A 23,138-nucleotide genomic window follows, 5' to 3' on the forward strand; every position below is an offset into this window, starting at 1 on the left:
TAGCCTCCATTTTCATCCTCCAGAATAATTCACATCCAGACTGTCTTCATATAAAGTGAATTTTACCGAACAGTGCTTTTAATTTAAAATCCTTCTCTTTTGCATTTTGTTTTAGTGTATCTGGAGGGGAGCTGTTTGAGAGAATCATTGATGAGGATTTTGAACTAACAGAGAGGGAGTGCATTAAATACATGAAACAAATCTCAGAAGGTGTGCAGTACATTCATAAGCAAGGCATTGTTCATTTGGATTTGAAGCCAGAAAATATTATGTGTGTCAACAAGACTGGTACAAGAATCAAGCTGATTGACTTTGGACTTGCACGAAGACTAGGTAAAATTCTCCTTGAGCAATTTTACAAATCTATGAATTACTATGGTTTAAGACTCTCACTACTACATCACACTAGTTCTATTGTTTTGCTGCATCCCTTTTCACAAGTCACAGATTCTGACTGTGGCTTGTTAAAGGTAGAATTTCTTGGGCCTAATCCTTTCAGACTACTTTCTCTGTCTGCCCTCCTCTTACATTCCGTAGGGATGATAACTGAAAGAGGACTAGGAGTGTTTGCTCTTCAACTTTAAAGCTTTATGTACCTTTTCCTTGTATTGGCATCAAATAAAAAATAATCCAGCACAGCTAAGCTACCAAGCTTCGATGTCATTTAAATTAGTTAAGACTAGTGATCCTTTTGCGGTCAATTTCTGCAGATAATTAGTTGTCCTATTTTGCCAGGGAATACTAAAGATGTAGCAAGATATTTTTCCTGACCTTTTTTGGTAAGTTTCAAGCTTGTATGTGGAGAGTGTGATGCTTTTTCCTTGTGTGGGATGTCGTCTTGACGCATTTATAAATATGTATTTTTAAAAATTGATTTGTTCTGCACAGAAAGGGCCCATTTCCAAAAACTTTGGTAGTTTTGCCATATGCAAATGGTAATGAAATTCTTGCCTATGCCCTTTTCATCAGCCAGTTTACATCAATCATCAAGTCCTGGGCTAAAAAAATGGGGCACACTGATGCACATAATAATACAGTTCAATGGAAATAAATGTCAGGCTTTGTTTCACAATCCACAAGACCCTAAAGTAAAAACCTTCCTGTTTGGGAAATTTCCCTGACTGGTCATTGTGAGAAAGTAAAGTGCTTGGCCTGTTCTAGCAATGCTCTTCTTAACATTCTTAGAAACTGGATTACTTTTTGGCATAAGGGCCACATGATCAATTTTAGACTGATTTGTGTTGTGTTTGAACAGACATAAGTGCCCCTAAATGCACACATGCTCCACTGCCACATGACCTTGTATTGGCAGATATGTGCATTTACTCTGCATCTGTAGACTGGAAATTATTTGTATAGTAGGAAACCTGGGTTCTAATCCCACTGCCAATTTAGAAAGAAGTTTTCTTCTACAGGTGGGCCCTGCTTATACGGCAGGTTCTGTTCCGGACCCCCACCGTAAAGTGGAACCCCATGGAGTATAATGGGGCGCATCACACAAAAATGACGCCAAAATGCCGCAAAAGCGCAAAATCGGCTTTAAAATAGGGAATGAAAGCCGCTGCATTAGCGGAACGCCTGGAAGCGAAGCGCTGGGAAGTGGGGCCCTACTGTACTGCCTTTTCAATTCCCCACCTAAAACTATTGAGGAGCAAAATGGTGTAGACCAGTGTGTTGAGTGTGGACATGGTCATTCAAGGTTCAAATCCCTGCTTAGCTTTATAGCTCATTAGATTGTCTTTGTGGTCACTCAACCTAATATACCTCCAAACATCTTGGAGGAGGGCAAACACCACTTTTATCAGAAACTACAATGATGATGACAACTACTACTACTACTTATTGTTGTTGTTATTATCAATAATAATAATAATAATCCCATTTTCACACTAAGTACCTCAAAGCAACTTACAACAATAAAAATAGAAATAACAAAGGCATTAAAATCAGATATAAAAGCAGCAATAAACAGAAACTAAGATACTAATCCAAAAATATATTTTAAATGAACAAGTCCTACACATCCCACTTCAAGGATCAGCACTGACATAGTTAACTTCCCTTCCAATGAAAAAAGCTACTTAGAATGATACATGACAAGTTTAAGTATTTCTGAAATTGAATGGTAGAGGACATGGTTTTCCATATACATTGTTAACAAAAATGTATTTGTTTCACAGAAAATGCAGGTTCTCTTAAGGTCCTCTTTGGGACACCAGAGTTTGTGGCTCCAGAAGTTATAAACTATGAGCCTATTGGGTACGCTACAGACATGTGGAGCATAGGAGTCATCTGCTACATCTTGTAAGTGCTTGCTACTGAGCTAAACCTTGACCATTTCTTAGATCTCACCAATAATGATCTCCTTTATTCCGACTTGCATTCCTTGAGCCTATATGCTGCAAAGATCTAGACATATCCTGCAGGGCTATTAGATTCTAGTTTATTTCTCCTACCAACCCTTGTTCTTTCTTCAAATCCATATTAATACTCTATTTATGAACCTGGGGATGTTATGTATTCCCTTATTCTAGTTACTTGTTGTTGTTGTTATTCCATAGAGATATTCATTAACAAATCCCATAGTTGCTTCCCAGAATACAACTATTAGTAGTTGCACGTGATCACTGTGAGATTTTTGTAAAAATATTGTGTCAATAAAAATTACTAGCAATCCATTAGCCAAATTACTTTGTCCTTTCTCATTTAGATGAGTGCCTTTCCTGATTCATCTAGCCAAATATAGAACTTCCAGTTATTTCTGTCAAAGAATTGGATTTTTTTTAATATCAGAAGGAAGAGGCCTAAACATAATACTTTCCTTCTGTCTGTTTTTCTATTTAGGGCCAATCCTGCCATGTAAAAGGGTGAGATGACCTGCCTCAGGTGGCCCCATGCAGTGGATGGGGTGGGGGAGATGGATGAGGGTAGAAATTGGTATCTGAACGACACAGCCAGGCTTTTTTAAGTGTTGACCCTAATTGGGGGGAGGGGGCACCACTTCATGCATAAAATGTCTTACACCATCTCTCTCTCTCTATCTTGTGAGAGGCTTTTAGTGGCAATTCACATGTAATCCTACTCTGTAAAGTGCTTGTGGGTCAGAATTTGCAGAAAACTACATCTAGATCCAAATGTGCAATTAACAGAACCTTTATATGCTTTTGAGGACAAAAACAGCATTCCCAGTGCTGAAGCTGATGATTAGAAAGATTTGAGATCCTAAGGATAAGGGATTCTGAGGCAATTGTCATCTAGAGACACATTCACAGGCAAGATCAGATATATGAAATCTCTTTGATTTTTGCAGTGGAGAAAAACATTCAGAGTTGAATGTCAGTGCAGTTGTTCAAATATGTGCATTAGGTGTTGTGCATCATTTTTTCTCACTAATTAGAAGGAAAGGGGTATTATTACCCTGAGCCCACTAAACGTTTTGCGTGGGCCATTCCTGGAGTGTATCCATTAAAATGTTTTGCTTTATATGATAGACTAAGATGGACACAACATGAATCAGCTCTAATGTTAGTAATGAAGGGTGGCCTCTGATTACTTTTAGTCTACATATTTCAGAAGTGGAATATTTCAACCTACTCTAAACTTGTGTGGGTCCCTGCACTTCAATAACTGGCATGGGCAGCATAATTTCTTCAGTAGACTTCTTGTTGTGAGTGCAGAGTGTGCTATGAAATGGGGTATCTGCCTCTCCTGGAATGCTTCCTATGTAGCAGGGCTGGCTCTACCATTAGGCAGAGTGAGGTGGCTGCCTCAGACATAGAGCAAAATTAACCATTAGGCTAATAAGGCTGTAGCTTTAGGTCCTCATTTTTTGGACCTCAAATTCCCAGATCAGCTACAAAGCCCACTGGGTGAGTGTGGGCCAGTTACTCTTTCTTAGCCTTATTTTCCTTGCAGCATGGTAGTTGTGAGAATAGTGGGGAAGGAAAATCCATGGATATATGCCACTGAGCTCCTTGGAAGAGTGCCATCATTAATGAATGACTGTGCCAAAGCCAGGAAAATAAACAAAATTGCTTAAGAAATTAGCATAGTGAATGGTTTATGTGTTAAAATTTTCTCTTTTAGCCCACTCATACCCTTTATCCAGGCCTGCTCAGGTGGCAGGTGTTGGGTAGCAAGTATTGGTGGTGAGATGCTGGAGGATAGAGTCAGTTGTGCCACAGTGGTCTGTCCTCCTCACTCTGTGTTATTTTGCTGCCCTCAGGTGCAGTGAAGGGTGCAGGCTCAGTGCCATTTTTGAAGTAAGATTCAACTCCCAGTCTGGTTGGCTTCTGAATATGGAACAAGAGAGGGTGTTGTTATGCTAATGCAGAGTAACTCAGCGGTCTGAGCTGCGTTTGCAGTTTACCTAAGAAGCAGGCTTTTACTCTGCATTTATATCACTGAGACTTAAGACTTAGTAAAATAAGAAAAAGCTACTTTATTTAAAGAAATACATGGTAGGTAGGGAAGGCATACCTAGTTCTAACTAACTAACTAAGTTGGAGGTGCAATGCCCAGACATGGGTATTGCCCTCATAGTTCAGGAGAGAGAACATAGACAGATATGTCTCCTTTCTCCTCAGGCAGTCAAAGAAGAAAACAAAGGAAGATGGGGCAGGTCAGCTTCCCTATCAGTTTACAACAGAAAGAAGTTAGGTAGAGAAGAGCACAGGTAAAGGTAGGTAAGTCTAGCCAGCTGGAGGACCCTATCTTCCCTCTGGAGTACAAACAAAAGAACCCAAACAGGAGTTGTTCTTGTCCCACTTACAACAATTGTGTTGTCCACCTCAGGCAGCAAAAAGTCTTGGGCTTGCACTGTACACTCCTGGTTGTACAGTAGGGCCCCACTCATACGGCGGGTTATGTTCCAGACCCCTGTTGAAAAGCGAAAACCGCTGAAAAGCGGAACTCATTGAATAGAATGGTGCACGATGCCCCCAAACCGCCGTAAAAGCGGAACAAGCACCATATGAGTGGGGCTTTAGTCTAATTGCGTCTAATTGAGACCGCTGCATTAGCGAAGCGCGGTAAAGCGAAGCACTGTAAAGCAGGGCCCTACTGTATACTACCCCCAGAGTCAAGCTCAGGACACATGACAATGCCATCTTGGAGGTGCTGAGCATCCCCCAATTATGTAGATGAGAGGCATGGTAAATTTGGCCTGTCAGGCTTTTTCCATCACATGCTACAGTCCTGATGCTAGAGTAGCTTTTTTGGATTTACCTTAGCATTGTTGAAAAGGAAACATAGCTTTGTTCTGCGCTTGTAGAAATGGAAGCTGTTAAGAGACTTCTTAACTACGCCTGAGGGTGCCTTGCCAGGAAGATGCCTGATCTAAGTAGCTGGAAAAATCTTTCCAGTAAACAACTCAGTGTTAGTTGTAATAGTAACTGCATAGCATCAAATCCAGAATACTTTCCCCTAAACAGATGAAGCTCATCTTTGTCATTTTGACTTTAGTACTGCAGAAGGAAGTTTCCATAATTTGTCAAAATATTATTTTGTTATTACTTTACATGGCTGTTAAATAAAAATGAGATCATGGCTATTAAATAAAAATGAGATTATGGAGCTGTGATAAAGATGGAGACATTCTAGGGATAAAATTCATTGTGAGTGTCTGTTTCACTCTCTGTTCCTCTCCTTTCTAGTTAAAGAAATATACTCACAGAACATCACTTTTTCTAGAAGTATTTTCAGGGCATTTTTTTAAACACCTTGCTCTTACACATTGGGCAGTTATTGTTCCCTTTCTGTTCCATAGAAGGCTCAGAATGGAGAGTGCTTTGGTTATACATTTTTGAAATGGGATTCAGAATTTTATCTATTTTATTAAAACCATTTCTGTCCTGCCCTTCTATTTAAAAGTGCATAAAGCAACTTACAAACAAGATTACATAATAAATAAATAGAAGAATAAATTGCTAACAGATATAAGATGAAACAGCATGCAAACATAGGTCTGATAAAATACTGGAATCTCAGGAACCATAGCGTGTCAAAAATGCCCATTGAAAAAGCAAAATCTTTGCACAGCGTCAGAAAGCTATCAAAGAGGGGGTAAGGAGGAAAGCCCAACCTGAGAGGTCTGATTATTTTAGATTTCAGTCTTGCTGGGCAGGACCTGGTTTTATAATTTTACTTTTTTTATATAGCACCTAACCTATTCTAAGCACTTCCATAAATAGTAAATAAGAGTCCACTGTCAACTTCAATGACAAGTAATTACATTGCAGATGGTCCTACATAGCTGAATTGAGAAAAGAATGTAGCTTTTTTTCAATCTGCCTAACAAAAATGTCTGTGTTACTCAAGAGAACGCATGCTTCTTTGCCCAACATAAACTGGACCACTAAAATGTACTATTGTGCCAGTTTTGGATTTCCTGTTTCCTGAGACCAACATTGCACTCCACTGCATACGAAACCATTTTAAGTATAGACACCCAGCCAGGTTTGTATCATCACAAGACACAGAGTTAGCACTGACATACTGGATTAACACTTATCCTCAGATTGTGTATTGTCTTGTCACAGTAATGGCTAGGGATGGATGGTCCAGGCTGAGTCCATTTTGTGTCAGTTTTGCTGGTGGTTCATCATAGGTCCATTTTGAAGACGTTCTGAAAAAATGCATGAAAAGTCCACATGCAAATTGTATGCAATTTGTATGAACTCTTCCTATAAAATACACATTTTTTCAATGCATTTCTCCCTACAATATGCATTTTTAACATAAAATGATTTTTTGTGCACACTTTGGGGGATTGTGGGTGGTATTCGATGCTAGTTCTACTCTGTGTAGGATTTCGTTGAATACAACCTTGAAACTGCTGTGCAAAATCTGGAGAAGCACATAATCCAACTGATTGTTGTGTTCTGATCTTTAAGCATATTTGGAAATGCTGAATTGGGTTGGTCTGCTGCAAAAAGTGGAGCAAATTAATTCCTCCCCTGTTCCTTGTAATGGCATTCATTCATGGCTTTTGCCTATGCTCTTAATTTGTACTTTTTGTTGTGTTAAAGCATCCACCCTTGAAAAAAAGGGGCATGATAGTTTTCTGGTTCCCTCTAGTGGCTGAAGAATAGAACTACTATTTTTGTTCATCGAGTATTATTTTTGTTTGACTGAGTTTAAAACCAACACTGAATTGGGGAGGGAGGGCATTTATCACATCATAATTTTTTTCTTCAACTTGGTTATAGGGAAATTTAGAAAGTTCTGCTTGCTACCATGATGTACATATATTGCTTATTTGCACAGCTGATTCCCTAAAGATCCCAAAATGCATCATATTTGGAATAATTAGTAGATCAGTCTATTAGACTCAGTTGAAATCTGTCTCTGATGTGTCATATTTTATGTTTTTTACATCAGTAGACATACAGTTGTTGGATGTATAATTTGCCAATAATATATATGTTTTCCTCATTAAATCATACCTTTTGCTAATTTTGAAACTATTATTTTAACCCTCAGGGTCAGTGGCCTTTCCCCTTTTATGGGAGACAATGACAATGAAACTTTAGCCAATGTTACCTCAGCCACCTGGGATTTTGATGATGAAGCTTTTGATGAGATCTCAGATGATGCCAAGGACTTCATCAGCAACCTTCTAAAGAAAGATATGAAGTAACAATGCCTTATGTACAATGCCTTGCATGTTGCTGTTGACATGAATGCCTCTTATGCATAAGCACCTATGGGCATACTTGCATAAAGGTCTCAATATTGTGATGATTGTTATCTGTATGTACCTATGCTGTACACCATCACTGAGTCAGTGTACACAAACTTGCACATTGTTATAATTTGGTGCCTGTCTGTTCTCTTCTCTTTATCTACCAATGATAGTAATCTAATAAGCAAAATGTGTGTTCCTTTGGGAATAGTATTGTATGCCACTCTCATAATTAGTAAGTCCAAGCCCCTTCATGATAGATGAAGGTGATTCCCAAGTATGAATGGCTGTTGTGAGAAGCCATATTTTAAAATATAGTTAGAATGGCTTTACATTATCTCCTATAAATAGTAATAATCCATGTTGCCAATGTACTACCATATAAAATTTACAGAGATGATCCAGTTTATCTGAAATAATGTGTTATGTACAATTTAATGAACGTTGCTGCTCTGTCAATAAAGAACTTGTAGGTGTATGTAATTCAATATATCTGCTCATTTCGCTAATTTACAAGCAATTCCATTGCATGAAGCATACCATTTATGAGCATACTATTTTAGGGCAACCATTAGGTTATGTATGAATGGTATCTCAGATAACTCATTGCTTCTTGGTGATTTTAGTGCAATTTACTCCTTACCGTGTTAGATGGATATACCCCCACCCATAGAAAATGCTGATCCCAGTGTGTGGTAGAGTATCTTTATTCATAGAGGTATCCATAGGTTAAATGTGATTTTTATCCCAAATGTTTCTTGAATTGGTATTCCTGGATAGAGTGGACCGTATTAGACACTGTCAACTAAGAAGAATCTTTAATGGCTGATTTGCCTGGTCGTACACAGTGTCTCTTCATGTCAAGTATCAGTTTGTTCTAAAAGTAAACAGAGGCTCAAAGTTGAACAAGAGTCATTCATCCATCCAGGGATTTAACTCCTGGGTCAATGACTAACCAAGGTAGGAAAAGGGCAAGCAGACAGGCGGTGACATGAGTGGCAAAATCCTTGGCTAATTCTAAGGCATAGTGTTTTTCTTCATGGAGAACAGGTATATTTTTCACAACAAAAACCTTTTTTATGCCTGGTATTGAAACTGAGTGTACCAAATTGCAGTTGCTTATAGGAGATCTATTGTGTACTTAGAGAAAAAAATATAGAATTTGTAATTGTAAATACAATAGCAAGTGCATTGCAACCCTGACTTTGTTCTCTCTAAACTCACAGGGACCGCTTAGATTGCACCCAATGCCTTCAGCATCCTTGGCTCCAAAAAGACACCAAAAACATGGAAGCCAAAAAACTATCCAAGGATAGGATGAAAAAGTACATGGCCAGAAGAAAATGGCAGGTAATACAGTGGGCAAGAAAGTGTGTTGAAGATCCCCCATATCTTCCATTTCTAAAGTTAATGATTTTTGGGAAGGGCGTGGGAATAGAAGGTCATTTTGTTGTGAAGAACATACATATTTTGCGAGAAAGCTGTAGGAGGGTGGGGGAAGCAGATTCTCAATTGTCTTGTTCCTAGCTCTGCAAAGTACATAAATGTAGAGTTAATTAAAGCAGATGACTACTCTTGCTGGTTTGGTTGCAAATGTGTATCCTGTGCAGAACTTGTGGGAAAGGTTACCTGAATTAATAGTGGGACATTTTTCTCTGGGTCATCATTTGGGGCAAATGAAGGACACTAAAGATTTTTCAATGCTTTCATCTAAGATATTAGCAAGAAGGCAGGAAAGGGAGGGCCAGTATTCATGCCCTTCAGAAATGTTCATGAAATGTTTTTCTGTGTTTTGCTGGTGACTCCATACCTGTCAATTTCCCTTCCTCCTTCTGTTCTTATTCCTTACATGGTAATTCTGAAAAGTCTAGCTGGCTCATGGCTATCTGACTCTGCAAGCTGCCCAAAATCACATGTGAAAATCCTCACTGTGTATCTTTCTCCTGCTATTTAGTTCTCCGTATTCTGGACCTGCTTTTGCAACATCAAAGGATGTGGCACTATTGTATAGTTTCTCAATTAGTCCACTACTTAAGTTCATAAACATTTTGAGGATTAGTAATCATAAGAATGGATTCACTAAGTCTTTCTGGATTAAATTGCAGAAAACAGGGAATGCTGTCCGTGCAATAGGAAGACTATCCTCTATGGCAATGATTTCTGGCCTGAGTGGAAGGAAGTCATCTTCAAGCTCACCAACCAGTCCTGTTAATGCAGAGAAAATAGAAGCTGAAGGTATGGGAATTTGGATATAGTCTGAACATATAATTGTATAAGTCTTCCAGCACTGAGCAGACCTTTTAAGTCCAAAGAGTAATATTCAACATAGAGCTACATTGCTTGTTCCATCAGGGCAAGTATTTTCCCTTGCAGGGAAATGTGGGGGGGGGAAGGGGGGAAAGGCCAACTGCACTAACAGTTATCTTTGCGTGCACAACTGTTTAGTTGGATACTGCCCATAGTAGGCAGTATGTACAGCTCATGGACTACACCCAGCCTGTGAAGCTATTTTGTTTCTTACCTCCCTTCCCTTTTTTAACCTCACCTTACCTTTGCTACTATATCTGCAGAGATTCTTGTCCTTCCTAAACCTAGGACAAAGATCAGTCAACACATTAACTTAAGTGTATCAAAGCTTGTTGTGCATTGTTTACACCTTGCTGTAATGTTCAGTGCAATTTGCCATGTAAATCCTACTGAACACATGAAAAATTACCATGACACATTCCTGGAGGTATCCTTTATTGGTATTTAAGTTCTCACTGTAACTAGGAAGACCAGCACAACAAGTTTCAATAGACTGTTATACCCACAGCAAAGTGCTATACAGATGGGATGTGTATAGATAGACACTGTTGTCTTTTTTGTTCCTGTTGAAGACTTTCCCTTTTTCAACAAGCCTTTTAAGTAGAGATTTTTATACCTGTCTGTATCTGAATTGTATTTGAAATTGTTTTTATATATTAAGTTATTTTAATTGTTATTGTTGATGTTTTTATTGTTAAATTGCTTTGAGATCTTTTATATGAATCAATTAATAAACTGATATATTATACAACCATGAGAGTGGCTGTATACTATAGCCAGCGTGGGTTTTTCACATTCCACAGTGTTACATTGAAAATACCCCCATGCCATTCTGATGCTTCCCATAAGCTCATTTCAAAACAAAACCTTACATAACTTATAGCTCTGAACTCAGAAACACTTGCTTAACAACCCTCTCAATTTTCATGGCGATACACAAAACAGTCAGAGAGAATAGAGAGTTCAAAGTCTAAAAAGAGAGGAAAAAACCCCAGAGCCCTTTTGGACTTTTTTCTCTCTGAGTTCTCATAATCTGTTGAAATTCATTAAAAATCAGCCATATTCACAGAGTTCTTGTAATCCTAATACTGACCTTGCCCCATACTCCGACCTTCATCTTCTACAGTTTAAAAGTTTAAAAAATGCCTGGCTGATTTTTAATTAATTTAATAAATTTTGCATTGAACTGAATGATAATGTTGGGCATGCTCAGTAAGAACCAACTGTCAGTGCTCTAAACACCAGACTCACAGCTGCTGGGCTTGCCTAATCAGGGGGCCACACCCATACCAGACTTTGATTTCTCTTGAGACAGTCATGGCTTCCCTCAGAGAATCCTGGGAAGTATAGTTTGTGAAGGGTGCTGAGAGGAGACTCCTGTTCCACTGAGAGAGCTCCAGCGGCCAGACTGGTTTAATAGTCAGCCACTCTGATTGAAGGTCTGTGAGGGGAACAGGGCGTTTCCTAGCAACTCTCAGCACCCTTCACTAACTACACTTCCCAGGATTCTTTGAGATAAGCCATGACTGTCCAAAGTGAAATAAAGGCCTAGTGTGGATGTGGCCAGGGAAAGCTTTGGTTTAAATTTGGGTGGGAGGCTACATGTGCCTGCTGTAGAATAAAAAGGTGGGGGAAAGCCTGAAAAAGAATGATACTGTTCACAATGTTTTGCTTTTTGAAAGGAAAGGGGCTTCCCTTCTGCCCAGTGCCCACCCACCCAATCTCCTCCCCTCCCTGCCCCATCCCTGGGTCAATGTTGGACTATGACCTGGGAGACCAGGGTTCATATCCCCACATAGCCATGAAGCTGACTGGGTGACCTTGGGCCAGTCACTGCCTCTCAGCGTCAGAGGAAGGCAATGATGAAACCACCTCTGAATACCATTTACCATGAAAACCCTATTCATAGGGTCGCCATAAATTGAGATCGACTTGAAGGCAGCCCATTTCCATTTTCGAACATAATTGCATAGAAATAAATCCCATTGAACTCAAAAAGTATGCAAATGATCAAACCCACCCTCCCTTCTCCCTCCTATCCCCTCCCTCTTGCCCCCTCCACCTTCCTTTGCCCCTCCCTCCCCTTCCAATCCCCCCCTTCCCCTTCCCCCTCCTCTTCCTCCTCCCCATGGTCAGTTTTACCTATCTTAAGCATGATTGCACGGAAGTAAATACCATTGAACTCTATACGCATGCAAATGATCAAACCTCCCCTCCCCTCCCCCTTCCTTTGCCCCCCTCAAATACGCTCCTTCCCTTTCCCCCTCCCACTCCCACTCCTCCTCCCGCATGGTCAGTTTTTCCTATCCTAACCATGATTGCATAGGAGTAAATCCCATTGAACTCAATAAGCATGCAAATGATCAGACCTACTTTTCCCCTCCTTCCCCTCCCCTCCCCTCCCCCTTCCTCCTCCCTCCCCTCTTCTTTCTTCCTTCCTTCTCCCCTGCCCACTCTAGCCCTCCCTCCCTCCCCCCCCGGTCAGTTTTACTTATCCTAAGCATGATTGCACGGGAGTAAATCGCACTGAATTCAATAAACATGCAAATGATCAAACCTTCTCCACCCCTCCCCCTCCTGCCTGCTCCCCTCCCAGTCCTCCCCTCTGCATTTCCTCCCCTCCCTTCTCCTCCTCCCCTCCCCATCCTCTGTGGTCAGTTTCACCTATCCTAAGCATGATTGCCAGGGAGTAAATCCCATTGAACTCAATAAGCATGCAAATGATCAAGCCATTCTCAGCAAACTTGCACAGGATCCCATTTATTACCTCCCGGATTAAAAAGCAGGGAAATTCACTAATAGGCAAAAAAACTTGTGGTTTAAGAACATACCTATAGCCCACAGCTATTTCTATCAAACTTTAAAAAGCAGGGAAATTGGGCAGCTATAGTGAATGCACGGGGGAGCAGGAGACCTGAACTCCTCTCTGAGATATTGTACTGCCCTACAAATTTGTCAAAATGCAAACACCATTTGGGTTGGTCTTTCACAGTCCAATCCACTTGCTGTGTAACTTGGAAGAATTTGGTAACATGTGCCTCTGAGCATATGGTGAGTGGTGGCAACACCTGCAATCAGCCCAAATAACAGAAAGAATGTTAGCGGTAGCCTGTTCAGTACCGAGTAGGTTAGATAAGCCAGAACATCATCAATTCATCTATAATCGGTTATAGAGTCATCCAGTTTTTCTACCCAATCTCTAACCCCATCCAGCATTGCGAACCACACTTTAAAATCTTGTTCGGTCCAGTCATCGACCTCATTATCAGGCTGTACTGCTTTTTTTATTTTGCTGGGTTGTTTTTACTGTTGCAATTTTAAATCTGTCTGGAGGCTTTCCCAGGTTGGGTCTTTGTGACCTGCGGGGTTCAATTACTGGTTGCTCGGAACGTAGAGCTGTCTGACCCACCTCCTCCCCTTCTATCTTTTCGTTTTCTGCTTCTTGCTTTACGTAAAGGGGAGGCTGGTTTTCCCTATTGGCTCCTGGGGATGCAGTTGTACTTACTGCCTCTTGTATTTCTACCTCATGTGTCTTAATTGGATTGACATACGCACCCCCTACGCGCTCTTGTTGCTGCCTCTCATCAGCACATTTCTTTTCTATGTTTCCGTTCCAGAACATTACCAGGTCTTCCCCAGGTTTTTGGGGTTCTGGGCTCTCGGTGGTCACCTCCTGGCTTGTCATTACTCCCTGGGAGTTAACTACCCATATTCTGTATGCAGCTTTCTCATAGCCCAGGATCAACCCTTTTACCCAGTCATTACCTTGATCGCCGTTTCTATGTGCTTTAGGCACACGCGCCCAGCATGCAGCACCAAATGGCTGTATGTGTGCGTGTTTGGGCTTACGCCCGTATAACATTTCGTATGGTGTTTTATTTATGGGTATTGAGTACAATCTATTCAACACATAATTTGCATACATTGCGGCTTCTCCCCAGAACACTTGTGGTAAGTTACAGCCATGCAGCATAGCACGCATCATATTCTGAAGGCTTTTATTTTTACGTTCTGCGGTTCCATTCTGATGCGGCGACCAAGAGGCTGTGAGATAATGCTTTATGCCTCTTTCTTTAAGGAACCGTTTAAGTGAGACGGAGAGAAATTCCCCTCCCCTGTCTGAATGTAGCTGCGCCACCTTAACTTCGTGTTTTGCCTCCACCCACTTTACAAAGTGACGTATGTTTTGGTCTGCTTCGGCTTTAGCCTTGAGCAGGTATACGAAGCTGTCTGGTGAAATGGACTACCAGTACTAAGTAAAACCTGGCGCCTCCTTTTGATTTACGGAACGGACCCGCCAAATCCATGCTAATCAGCTCAAATGCTCTGTTTGCCTTACAATCACTTGATTTCTTAATAGGTGCAGCCTCTGCTTTCGTTTCTTTACACACAGTGCATTCAACATACTGTTTACAGTTTTTGAATTCAATATCCACGCTGTGCTTAGGCATTAACTGGAGAGTTGAGAAACTCGCATGCCCTAGTTTTCTATGGAAGTCATGGATACATCCCACATGGTTAGGTTGGTTTAGTATGACATTCACTTTGGGAAGTTCTTCTATTACATATAGTTCATTCTTTAAACGTCCCTTCGCTTGCACCTCTCCCTTTTTACTTATGGTGCACACCCCTTTAGAGAACATAACATCATATTGCATTTTGTTTAACTTAGAAACAGACATGATATTCGTTTCTATCTTAGGGGCATATAACACATTTGTTAGTACAGTGTTTAGACAGTCTAAATATGCTGTTCCCTTCCCTAGTACCTCTCTTTTGGTCCCGTCCGCCAAAATCACATGTTCACATGCAGGAGATAATACTTTAAACTGGGTCTTGTCGTGTATGAGGAAATGGGTTGCTCCCAAATCGACCACCCACATCGAGCCGTTCTCCTTTCCTTCTTCCCTTGTCTTGCTTGTCAGAATCCGGACTGACTTGAATTCCTTCTCTCGCTCAGTTTTCTTTTTCACGGTACAGTCTTTACGCAGATGTTTATCAGACCCGCATCTGTAGCATTTCTTTACTGTGTAGTCTTTCTGGTCTTCTTTCCTCCTTGCTGGTCCAGCAGCAGCTGCTTGACTCGTGCTGTCGTCCTTCCATCTTTCCCATTCTTGGAGTAGTTTTCCGGAAACGTATTCTAGAGTTAGAACGTTGTCTGACATGGCCTCTAATGCGCTAATGACTGAGTCATATGAGGCGTCTAATGAGGAAAGTAGTACATATACTTGTTGCTGGTCAGAGTATACAATGTCTCTGTCTTGCAATTGCACAAACAAGCTACGTACTGTCTGTAAATGGTCGTGCATACTCACGCCTTCCTGTAAGCGTGTTTGGAATAGTCTCCTCGCGAGCAATACTTTGCTGCCTGCTGTTGTTTTCACATGCACATTCTGGAGCGCTTCCCAGACGTCTTTGGCCATCTCTTTGTCTCTCACATACAGCAGTTGAGAGTCTTGCACTCCTAGAATTACGGTGGCCTTTGCCTTTTGATCTTGGCGTTGCCACTCCTCTGTGGGGTCAGTTGGAGCTTCAGTCTCAACGACATGCCATAAATCCTCACGGATCAGAAGCATTTCCATTTTCACCTTCCAACTCGAGTAGTTTGTTTCGTTGAGACGCTCTAGAGGCATTCCAGATGCGTAGGACATCACCATCCTTGCCTCACGCATTAGGAGCTTGTTGGTGCGTGCTCCTTTCTTTAAGTGTGTCGGCTTACTGGTATTGTTGGGTCAGGCTGTAGACTGTGCCAGTCTGTAGGCTGGGCCCATAACCCTTTTGTTAGCGGTAGCCTGTTCAGTACCGAGTAGGTTAGATAAGCCAGAACACACAGGAGCTTGATAAGAAGAACTTTATTCGCAACACACAAATAAGTCCTTGAAACAGGTAGATACACTTATTCACGTAAGAACTCTTGCAACAACACCACATCGACTTTTACTCCTAAACCCCCACACACGCTGCTGTCTCTATCCCTGTTTTATAGGCCCTGGGTACTTAGAGTTAATCTCCTGCAGCTGTGTAGCTGATGCAACCTGAGCCTTTGCTTTGGCTCTTTATTAACTCCTTGTTCCCCTGCATCCTTGGGGATCAAAACCAAACATAACATCACTTCATGTCTTCTACTGGTAACATTGAAGACCTGTGCTGTGCTGATCTTGTTTTAGCAGGGAGGAAGCAACATTATTAAGACAGTTGATGTAGTTCAGAAGGTCACTTCGAATATGACTGATTTCCTTTGCAATTTTAGTGACGTTTCCTATAGGAAATCAATTTCTTTTTTTCTATTTCTGTGAATATGTGAAGTAGAGCAACACTTTGCAAAATGTACACTAAAAAAACTCCAAACATAATTGTGGAATAATGGCACTGACTTCTGCAGAATAGTCTCCAGTGGACCTCAGGAGTGTCTCAATTTGCACAAGATAAAACAGTGGGAGGTGAAATATATTCTAGCAAAATGCTAGATGTGCTCTATGTTTTTAATTGACCACACCCACCTTGCCTTAAATGAAGTGGTTTAAACATAGGATGCTGAAAACATGCATCTTTTTTCCAGCAGCTAGAGTCATTGCTGAAGTAGCAGCATAGTGTAATCAGTCTGATTTTACATCAAACTGCAGTTTCAGATTCCACTGTTAACGCACCTAAAATAGAAATAGAACATAACCTCCAATTTGAAACACAAAAAATGCTGTCTTCACCATCATATGACACTGACCAATAAAAAGGCTTTGAAATTAATAAAAATAAATTTGACACAGATTTCTAGGATGAATAATGAGGGAAATAAACTTTTCTAGTTTAGATTCTCTGTAGAAACATTAGTAACACAGGAAAGAAGCAAAGTAAGAAGAACGCCAACAAACATACAAAAATATAATTCTCCATCTTTGGAGATGGCAGGTATTGCCACCACTCACCATATGCTGAGAGGCACATGTTACCAAATTCTTCCAAGCTACACAGGAAGTGGATTGGACTGTGAAAGACCAACCCAAATGGTGTTTGCATTTTGTCAAATTTGTAGGGCAGTACAATATCTCAGAGAGGAGGTCAGGTCTCCTGCTCCCCTGGTGCATTCACTATAGCTGCCTAATTTCCCTGCTTTTTAAAGTTTGATAGAAATACCTGTGGGCTATAGGTACGTTCTTAAACCTCAAGGTTTTTTGCCTATTACTGAATATATATGTGAGCCCTTTTAAGACTACTCTTAGATGCTGCCTTTCTAAAAAGATGAAGGTGGCTTACAGATAAGTGACAATAAAACAAGGTTAAATAATTTTAAAAACAAAAATCACAGCATAGATTAAAAGCAAAAGCAGTCACATTATTAAAAACAATATTCTGGGTAAAGCCTATTGAAATACTTTCAACACTTAACATGCATGCTGATAAGGTAAGCAGCCTTCCCCAATGTGATACTCTCCACATGTTTTACAACTCCTATCAGCCCTAGGCAACATGGTCAATATCCAGGGGCAGGGATAATGGGAGCTGTAGTTCAAAACATGTGGAGGGTGCCAGTTTGGGAAAGGATAGGTATGAAGTGAGTCATTATATGACAAACCTTGAAAGGCTATCAGCTGCGGCTCATTAAGGGTTTTTGAGGACATGCCTCACACCACTATTTTGTCATCACATCACTACACAGTAAGGTTGTGGTATACACCCAGGGACCAGAAGTTGTCAAAATAATAATAATAAATAATAAATTTTATTTCTAGGCCGCCTATCTGGCCGCACAAGCAGCCACTCTAGGCGGCGTACAAGATCAAGTAAAATACAACATACAAACTACATAGAAACCCAAGAACTACAATATAAAACGAAACCGAACCCACCCATAGCTAAAACCAATAAAATTAGGCTACCCCAGGGATCTTGTAGGCCGGCCTGAATACCCAGGTTTTCAAGGCTTGGCGAAAACTTGGCAGGGAGGGGGCATGGCGAAGATCATAAGGGAGAGAGTTCCAGAGGGTGGGGGCCACGATTTAAAATGCCCTCTCTCTGGTCCGCACCAGTCTAGCTGTTTTGACTGGTGGGACCGAGAGAAGGTCTTGAGTGGCTGATCTAGTCAGGCGGCATATTTGTTGATGCTGGAGGCGTTCCTTCAGATAAGCTGGGCTGAGACCATATAGGGCTTTAAAGGTTAGTACCAACACCTTGAATTGGGCCCGGTAAACAACTGGTAACCAGTGTAGATCTTGTAACACTGGAGTGATGTGATCGTGGTGACGGCTGTTCGTAATCAAACGTGCCGCCGCATTCTGTACCAGCTGCAGTTTCCGGACCGTTTTCAAGGGTAACCCAACGTAGAGCGCATTACAGTAGTCTAAGCGAGAGGAGACCAGGGCATGTACTACTTGTGGGAGAAGATGGACAGGCAGATAGGGTCGCAGCCTCTGTATTAGATGTAATTGAAACCAAGCTGCCCGGCTCACTGCCAAAACCTGAGCCTCCATGGACAGCTGGGAATCAAGGATGACCCCGAGGCTGCGGACCTGGTCCTTCAGGGGCAGTTTTACCCCATTGAGCACCAGGTCTAAAGCTCCTAATCTTTTCCTGTCTCCCACGAGCAGTACCTTGGTCTTGTCAGGGTTTAGCTTCGGCCTATTTCCTCCCATCCATTCACTTACTGACTCCAGGCACTTGGAAATGGTCTCCACAGCCAACTCTGGCGAGGACTTAAACGAGAGATAGAGCTGGGTGTCATCCGCATATTGGTGGCACCGCAGCCCAAATCTCCTGATGATGGCTCCCAGCGGCTTTACATAGATGTTGAATAGCATGGGGGCAAGGATAGAACCCTGTGGCACACCACAATTGAGAGGCCAAGGGTCCGAGACCTTATCCCCCAATGCCACCCGTTGATGTCTGTCTGAGAGATAGGAACGGAACCACCGTAGAACAGTGCCCCCTATTCCCATTCTCTCCAGACGATCTAAAAGGATACCGTGGTCGACGGTATCGAAAGCCGCTGAGAGATCCAGGAGGACGAGGAATGCATGTTCTCCTTTATCCAACGCCCTCCTTAAATCATCCACCATAGCGACCAAAGCTGTTTCAGTTCCATGACCAGTCCTGAAGCCAGACTGGAATGGATCCAGATAATCTGCTTCATCCAAGTGTGTCTTTAACTGTTCGGCCACCACTCGCTCGATGACCTTGCCCAAGAATGGAAGATTAGAAACTGGGCGAAAGTTGTTTAAATCTTGGGGATCCAAGGAGGACTTTTTCAGAATGGGCTTTATTACCGCCTCCTTGAGGGCTAATGGCACCACACCTTCTTCTAAAGAAGCATTCACCACTGCCTTGATCCCTTTGCTCAGTTTCTCTTTACAGCCCAAAATGAGCCATGTAGGGCAAGGATCAAACAAGCATGTGGTTGGCTTCACAGTAGAGAGCACCTTGTCCACTTCCTCAGAGGGAAGAGGCTGAAACCGATCCCACCAGACCGGAATGCAACTGGCCGACTCTGGCACACTTCCTGTATCCACGGCATACGGAATCGCACTCTTTAGGCGCTCAATTTTATCAGCAAAGTGTTTAGCAAATATGTCACAGGAGGCTTTAGAAAGTTCCATGGGTTCCTGCACAACTGGACCGACCAGGCTTCGGACCACTTGGAACAACCTCCTGGGACAACACTCTGCGGATGCAATACAGGCAGCAAAGAAATCCCTCTTTGCTGCCTTCGTTGCCACTTGGTAGGCTGCAATTGCTGCTCTAACCAGTGTCCGATCGTCTTCAGAGTGCGATTTCCGCCACCGGCGCTCTAGTCGTCTCACCTCCTGTCTCAGACCCCGCAACCGTGGAGTATACCAGGGCGCAGTCTGAGTTCTATTCAGGGGGAGAGGACGTTTCGGAGCCACCCGGTCAATTGCCCCGGTGATCTCCCTGTTCCACTCCATCACCAGGGTTTCGACCGGGCGACCTTCAGACAACTCCAAATTCCCCAGTGCATTCAGGAATCCCTTAGGCTCCATCAGGCGCCTGGGACGGACCATTCTAATAGGTCCCTGTCCCTGCGGAGGGTGTGCGGCAATGAGAGATCTATATTTACCAGATAGTGATCTGACCATGACACGGGGTTAACAACAACAGCCCCTATTTTCAGAGCACTTCCATCCCCTCCCGAGACAAACACAAGGTCAAGAGCATGACCGGCTACATGGGTGGGCCCCGTATTACTAAGGTGCAGTTCCCAGGAAGTCATGGTTTCCAAGAAATCCCGAGGAGCTCCTGTGAGAGCTGCCTCAGCGTGCAGGTTAAAATCCCCCAAAACACTAGGTTAGGGGACAGAGACCGCACATCCGCGACAACCTCAAGCACCTCGGTCAGGGAGTCTGCTGTGCAGCGGGGTGGGCGGTACACAAGCAGAATTCCTAAACTGCCCTTTGGGCCCAACCTCCAGTACATGCAGTCAACAAACGTGGTCTCGTGGAGAGGAGGTCTGGTAAAAATCAAAGACTCCCGATAGATAATTGCCACACACCCTCCCCGCCTACCAACCCTCGGCTGCTGCGCGTACTGGAACCCGGCCGGACACATGGCCCCAAGCACCGGGGCTGAGGCCTCGTCCAGCCAAGTTTCCGTGATGCACAACAGGTCTGCATTCTCATCCACAATCATATTGTGGATGAGTGATGTCTTCTGAACCACAGACCTGGCATTACACAGCATATTTTAAAATAGTCTTGTTTATTGTAAGCATTGAAGACTGCAACTTTCACAGTAATACATACTGGGGAAATAAGAAGGATCAGTGGCAGGATAAAGCAATGAATTTATGAAAAACCTTAAATGAATTTGTGAGCCTAGGTGAGGTCACCAATGCCCTTTCCTGGTAAACCTTTTGTATTAGAGTAGCAATTCAAGGGGAAACAGCCGCCAGAACAAACTGGAAAGAGATGAAGGAAGAAGAGGATGAATCAATAGCTGTGTTAGCATCATTGCCAGGCACATTACTAAGCCACAGAGAGATGGCACACTTGGAAATGCTCTGCAGCTGCTGCGGCTTGCAGTGAAAACCTTCTAGTTAGTATTAAAGGCAGAGAAGGATTTTTACTGCAGTCCTATAAACACTTACCTGAAAGAGTCCTATTGAACCCAGTGGCGCTTACTTTTAAGTAGACATGTACTGTATACGGTTTTACTTCTAGTTACATTGTGGGCTCTCATTAAAAGCGTACTATGCACATTCCTCAGAGAGGCGATTAATACTAGAAATAATACAATACCAGTAGTGGCCAGTTGTGCATATGATTCTGTTCTCTTAGGTTTGTTGGGGTGTGCACCCTTTTGGTACACCCAGACATTAGAATAGTTACTGTGAAGGATCATCATATATATCCCAACACAAATAATACTAGTGGAAGAATCTAACTACAGTTGTAACACTCTTAAAATATGTTTGTGGTGATCACTGAAAACTGCAGCTCTGAATAACACAATGGGAAATGTCCCACTAAGTTCACACTTTCTTTGAAATAAACTTGTTTATGATTGAGCTGTGAGAATACTACTCAAATAAAATTATATTACTGTGGTATTCAAATAAAATGATGTTCCTGTGCTATTGTAAAATAGCTCCACCATTAAAGATGACCGTGAGAAGAGCACAAAACAGACTTCCATGAGCTTCTGCAGTGTTATTGGAAGTAAAATATGACTTTGATGACAATCATTAAGCCATTAAAACAAAGAGTGTTTGCCAGAGAAATTCCCATATAAGATTAATGGGTCTTTGTTTATTTCATCTAGATGAAGCTGCCAGCACTCTCCTGGAAGCAGTTGATGAAGAAAGGACCCACGTGAAGCCATATTTCTCTAGAACAATTCAAGATATAGAAGTTGTGGAAGGCAGCGCTGCTAGATTTGATTGCAAAATTGAAGGTACTCCTGAGAAATCTGGATAACTTTATTTTCAGCAACTCACATGCCATCTTTCTCTGTGCTGCTCCTCCAGTATTTTTTTCCCTAGTGTCTTAGATCTTATCTACCCATTAGCTACTTCATTTTTATCTTTAAGGTTCCTACTACTTGATGAGGCACTAGATAGAATCCCATTTTAATAGTTTTACCCAAATTAGCAGGAATAGAGGAAACATTGTGTGACTTTCAAAGTTTGCCTGGCTTTCAGTTGGAATTTAGAACTGCTGTGAAAAAGAAGGCATGACCCATCACAGAACAATCCTGAATTTGGTTTGCATACTATCAGGGGACTAGCAGGAGCTCTAGACTTTCAGAATTGTGAGCTTCTTATCTCCTTAAATATCAGGCTTTACTGATGTTAGATGTGCTAAACATACCTGAACCCCAAAGACATACCTTTTAGTTTGCCACACAATCCTAACCATGTCTAATCATAAACAAATCCCATTGAGTTAAGTGGAGTTTACTCTCAGATTAACTGGGTATGGGATTGTAGATGTAAGAACATAAGAAAAGCCTGTTGGATTAGGCTAGTGGCTCATCTAGTCCAGCATCCTGTTCTCACAATGGTGAAACAGATGCCTATGGCACACAACAGTAATCTTCCCATCTGTGATTCGTATCCAGAGGCAAACTGCCTCCAACAGTGGAGGTAGAACCTAGCCATCATGGTTAGTAGCCATTAATAGCCTTATCCTTCTCAAATTTGTCTAATTCTTTTTTAAAGCCATCCAGGATGGTGGCCATCAGTGCCTCTTCTGGAAGCAAATTCCATAGTTTAACTAACATAGTTTAATAAAATACTTTATTTTGTCTGTCCTGAATTTTCCAGCTTTCAGCTTCATTAGTTGTCCACAAACTCTAGTGTTATGAGAGAGTGAGAAAAAGTTTTCTCTATATGCGTCTATCATGTTTCCTCTTGCTTATCTTTTCTCTAAACTAATGTGCCCCAAATGTTGTAACCTCCTCACAGGGGAGTTGTTCCATCCCCTTAATCATTTTGGTTGCCCTTTGCTGAATCTTTTCTACAATATTCTTTTTGAGGTGCAGACGTAGCCTGCAATCCAAACTCCAGTATTGAATTCAATAGTACATACTTTTGAGTAGGCGTGGGTAGGACTGTGCTCTTAGTCTCTTTGAGGTTATATGCACTTTTCAAAAGCATAGAAATGAAACATCTCCAACATAGTTGTACTATTAAAAATGATTA

The 23,138-nt window shown here is 41.9% G+C and overlaps 1 protein-coding gene across 11 annotated transcripts in view; it reads left to right on the plus strand.

Annotated features, from left to right (window-relative positions):
- Positions 1-23,138, plus strand: part of MYLK (myosin light chain kinase) — a 323,824-nt gene that overhangs the window by 297,272 nt on the left and 3,414 nt on the right. For all 11 annotated transcript variants that reach the window (XM_061609072.1, XM_061609074.1, XM_061609073.1 and 8 more), the window contains 6 exons: positions 116-333; positions 2,181-2,304; positions 7,483-7,635; positions 8,911-9,034; positions 9,790-9,919; positions 21,758-21,889. In XM_061609072.1, the coding sequence (XP_061465056.1) occupies positions 116-333; positions 2,181-2,304; positions 7,483-7,635; positions 8,911-9,034; positions 9,790-9,919; positions 21,758-21,889 (881 nt within the window). The remainder of the gene's footprint in view (positions 1-115; positions 334-2,180; positions 2,305-7,482; positions 7,636-8,910; positions 9,035-9,789; positions 9,920-21,757; positions 21,890-23,138) is intronic.

This window comes from Rhineura floridana, chromosome 2 (genome assembly GCF_030035675.1).
Source record: "Rhineura floridana isolate rRhiFlo1 chromosome 2, rRhiFlo1.hap2, whole genome shotgun sequence".
NCBI lineage: Eukaryota > Metazoa > Chordata > Lepidosauria > Squamata > Rhineuridae > Rhineura > Rhineura floridana.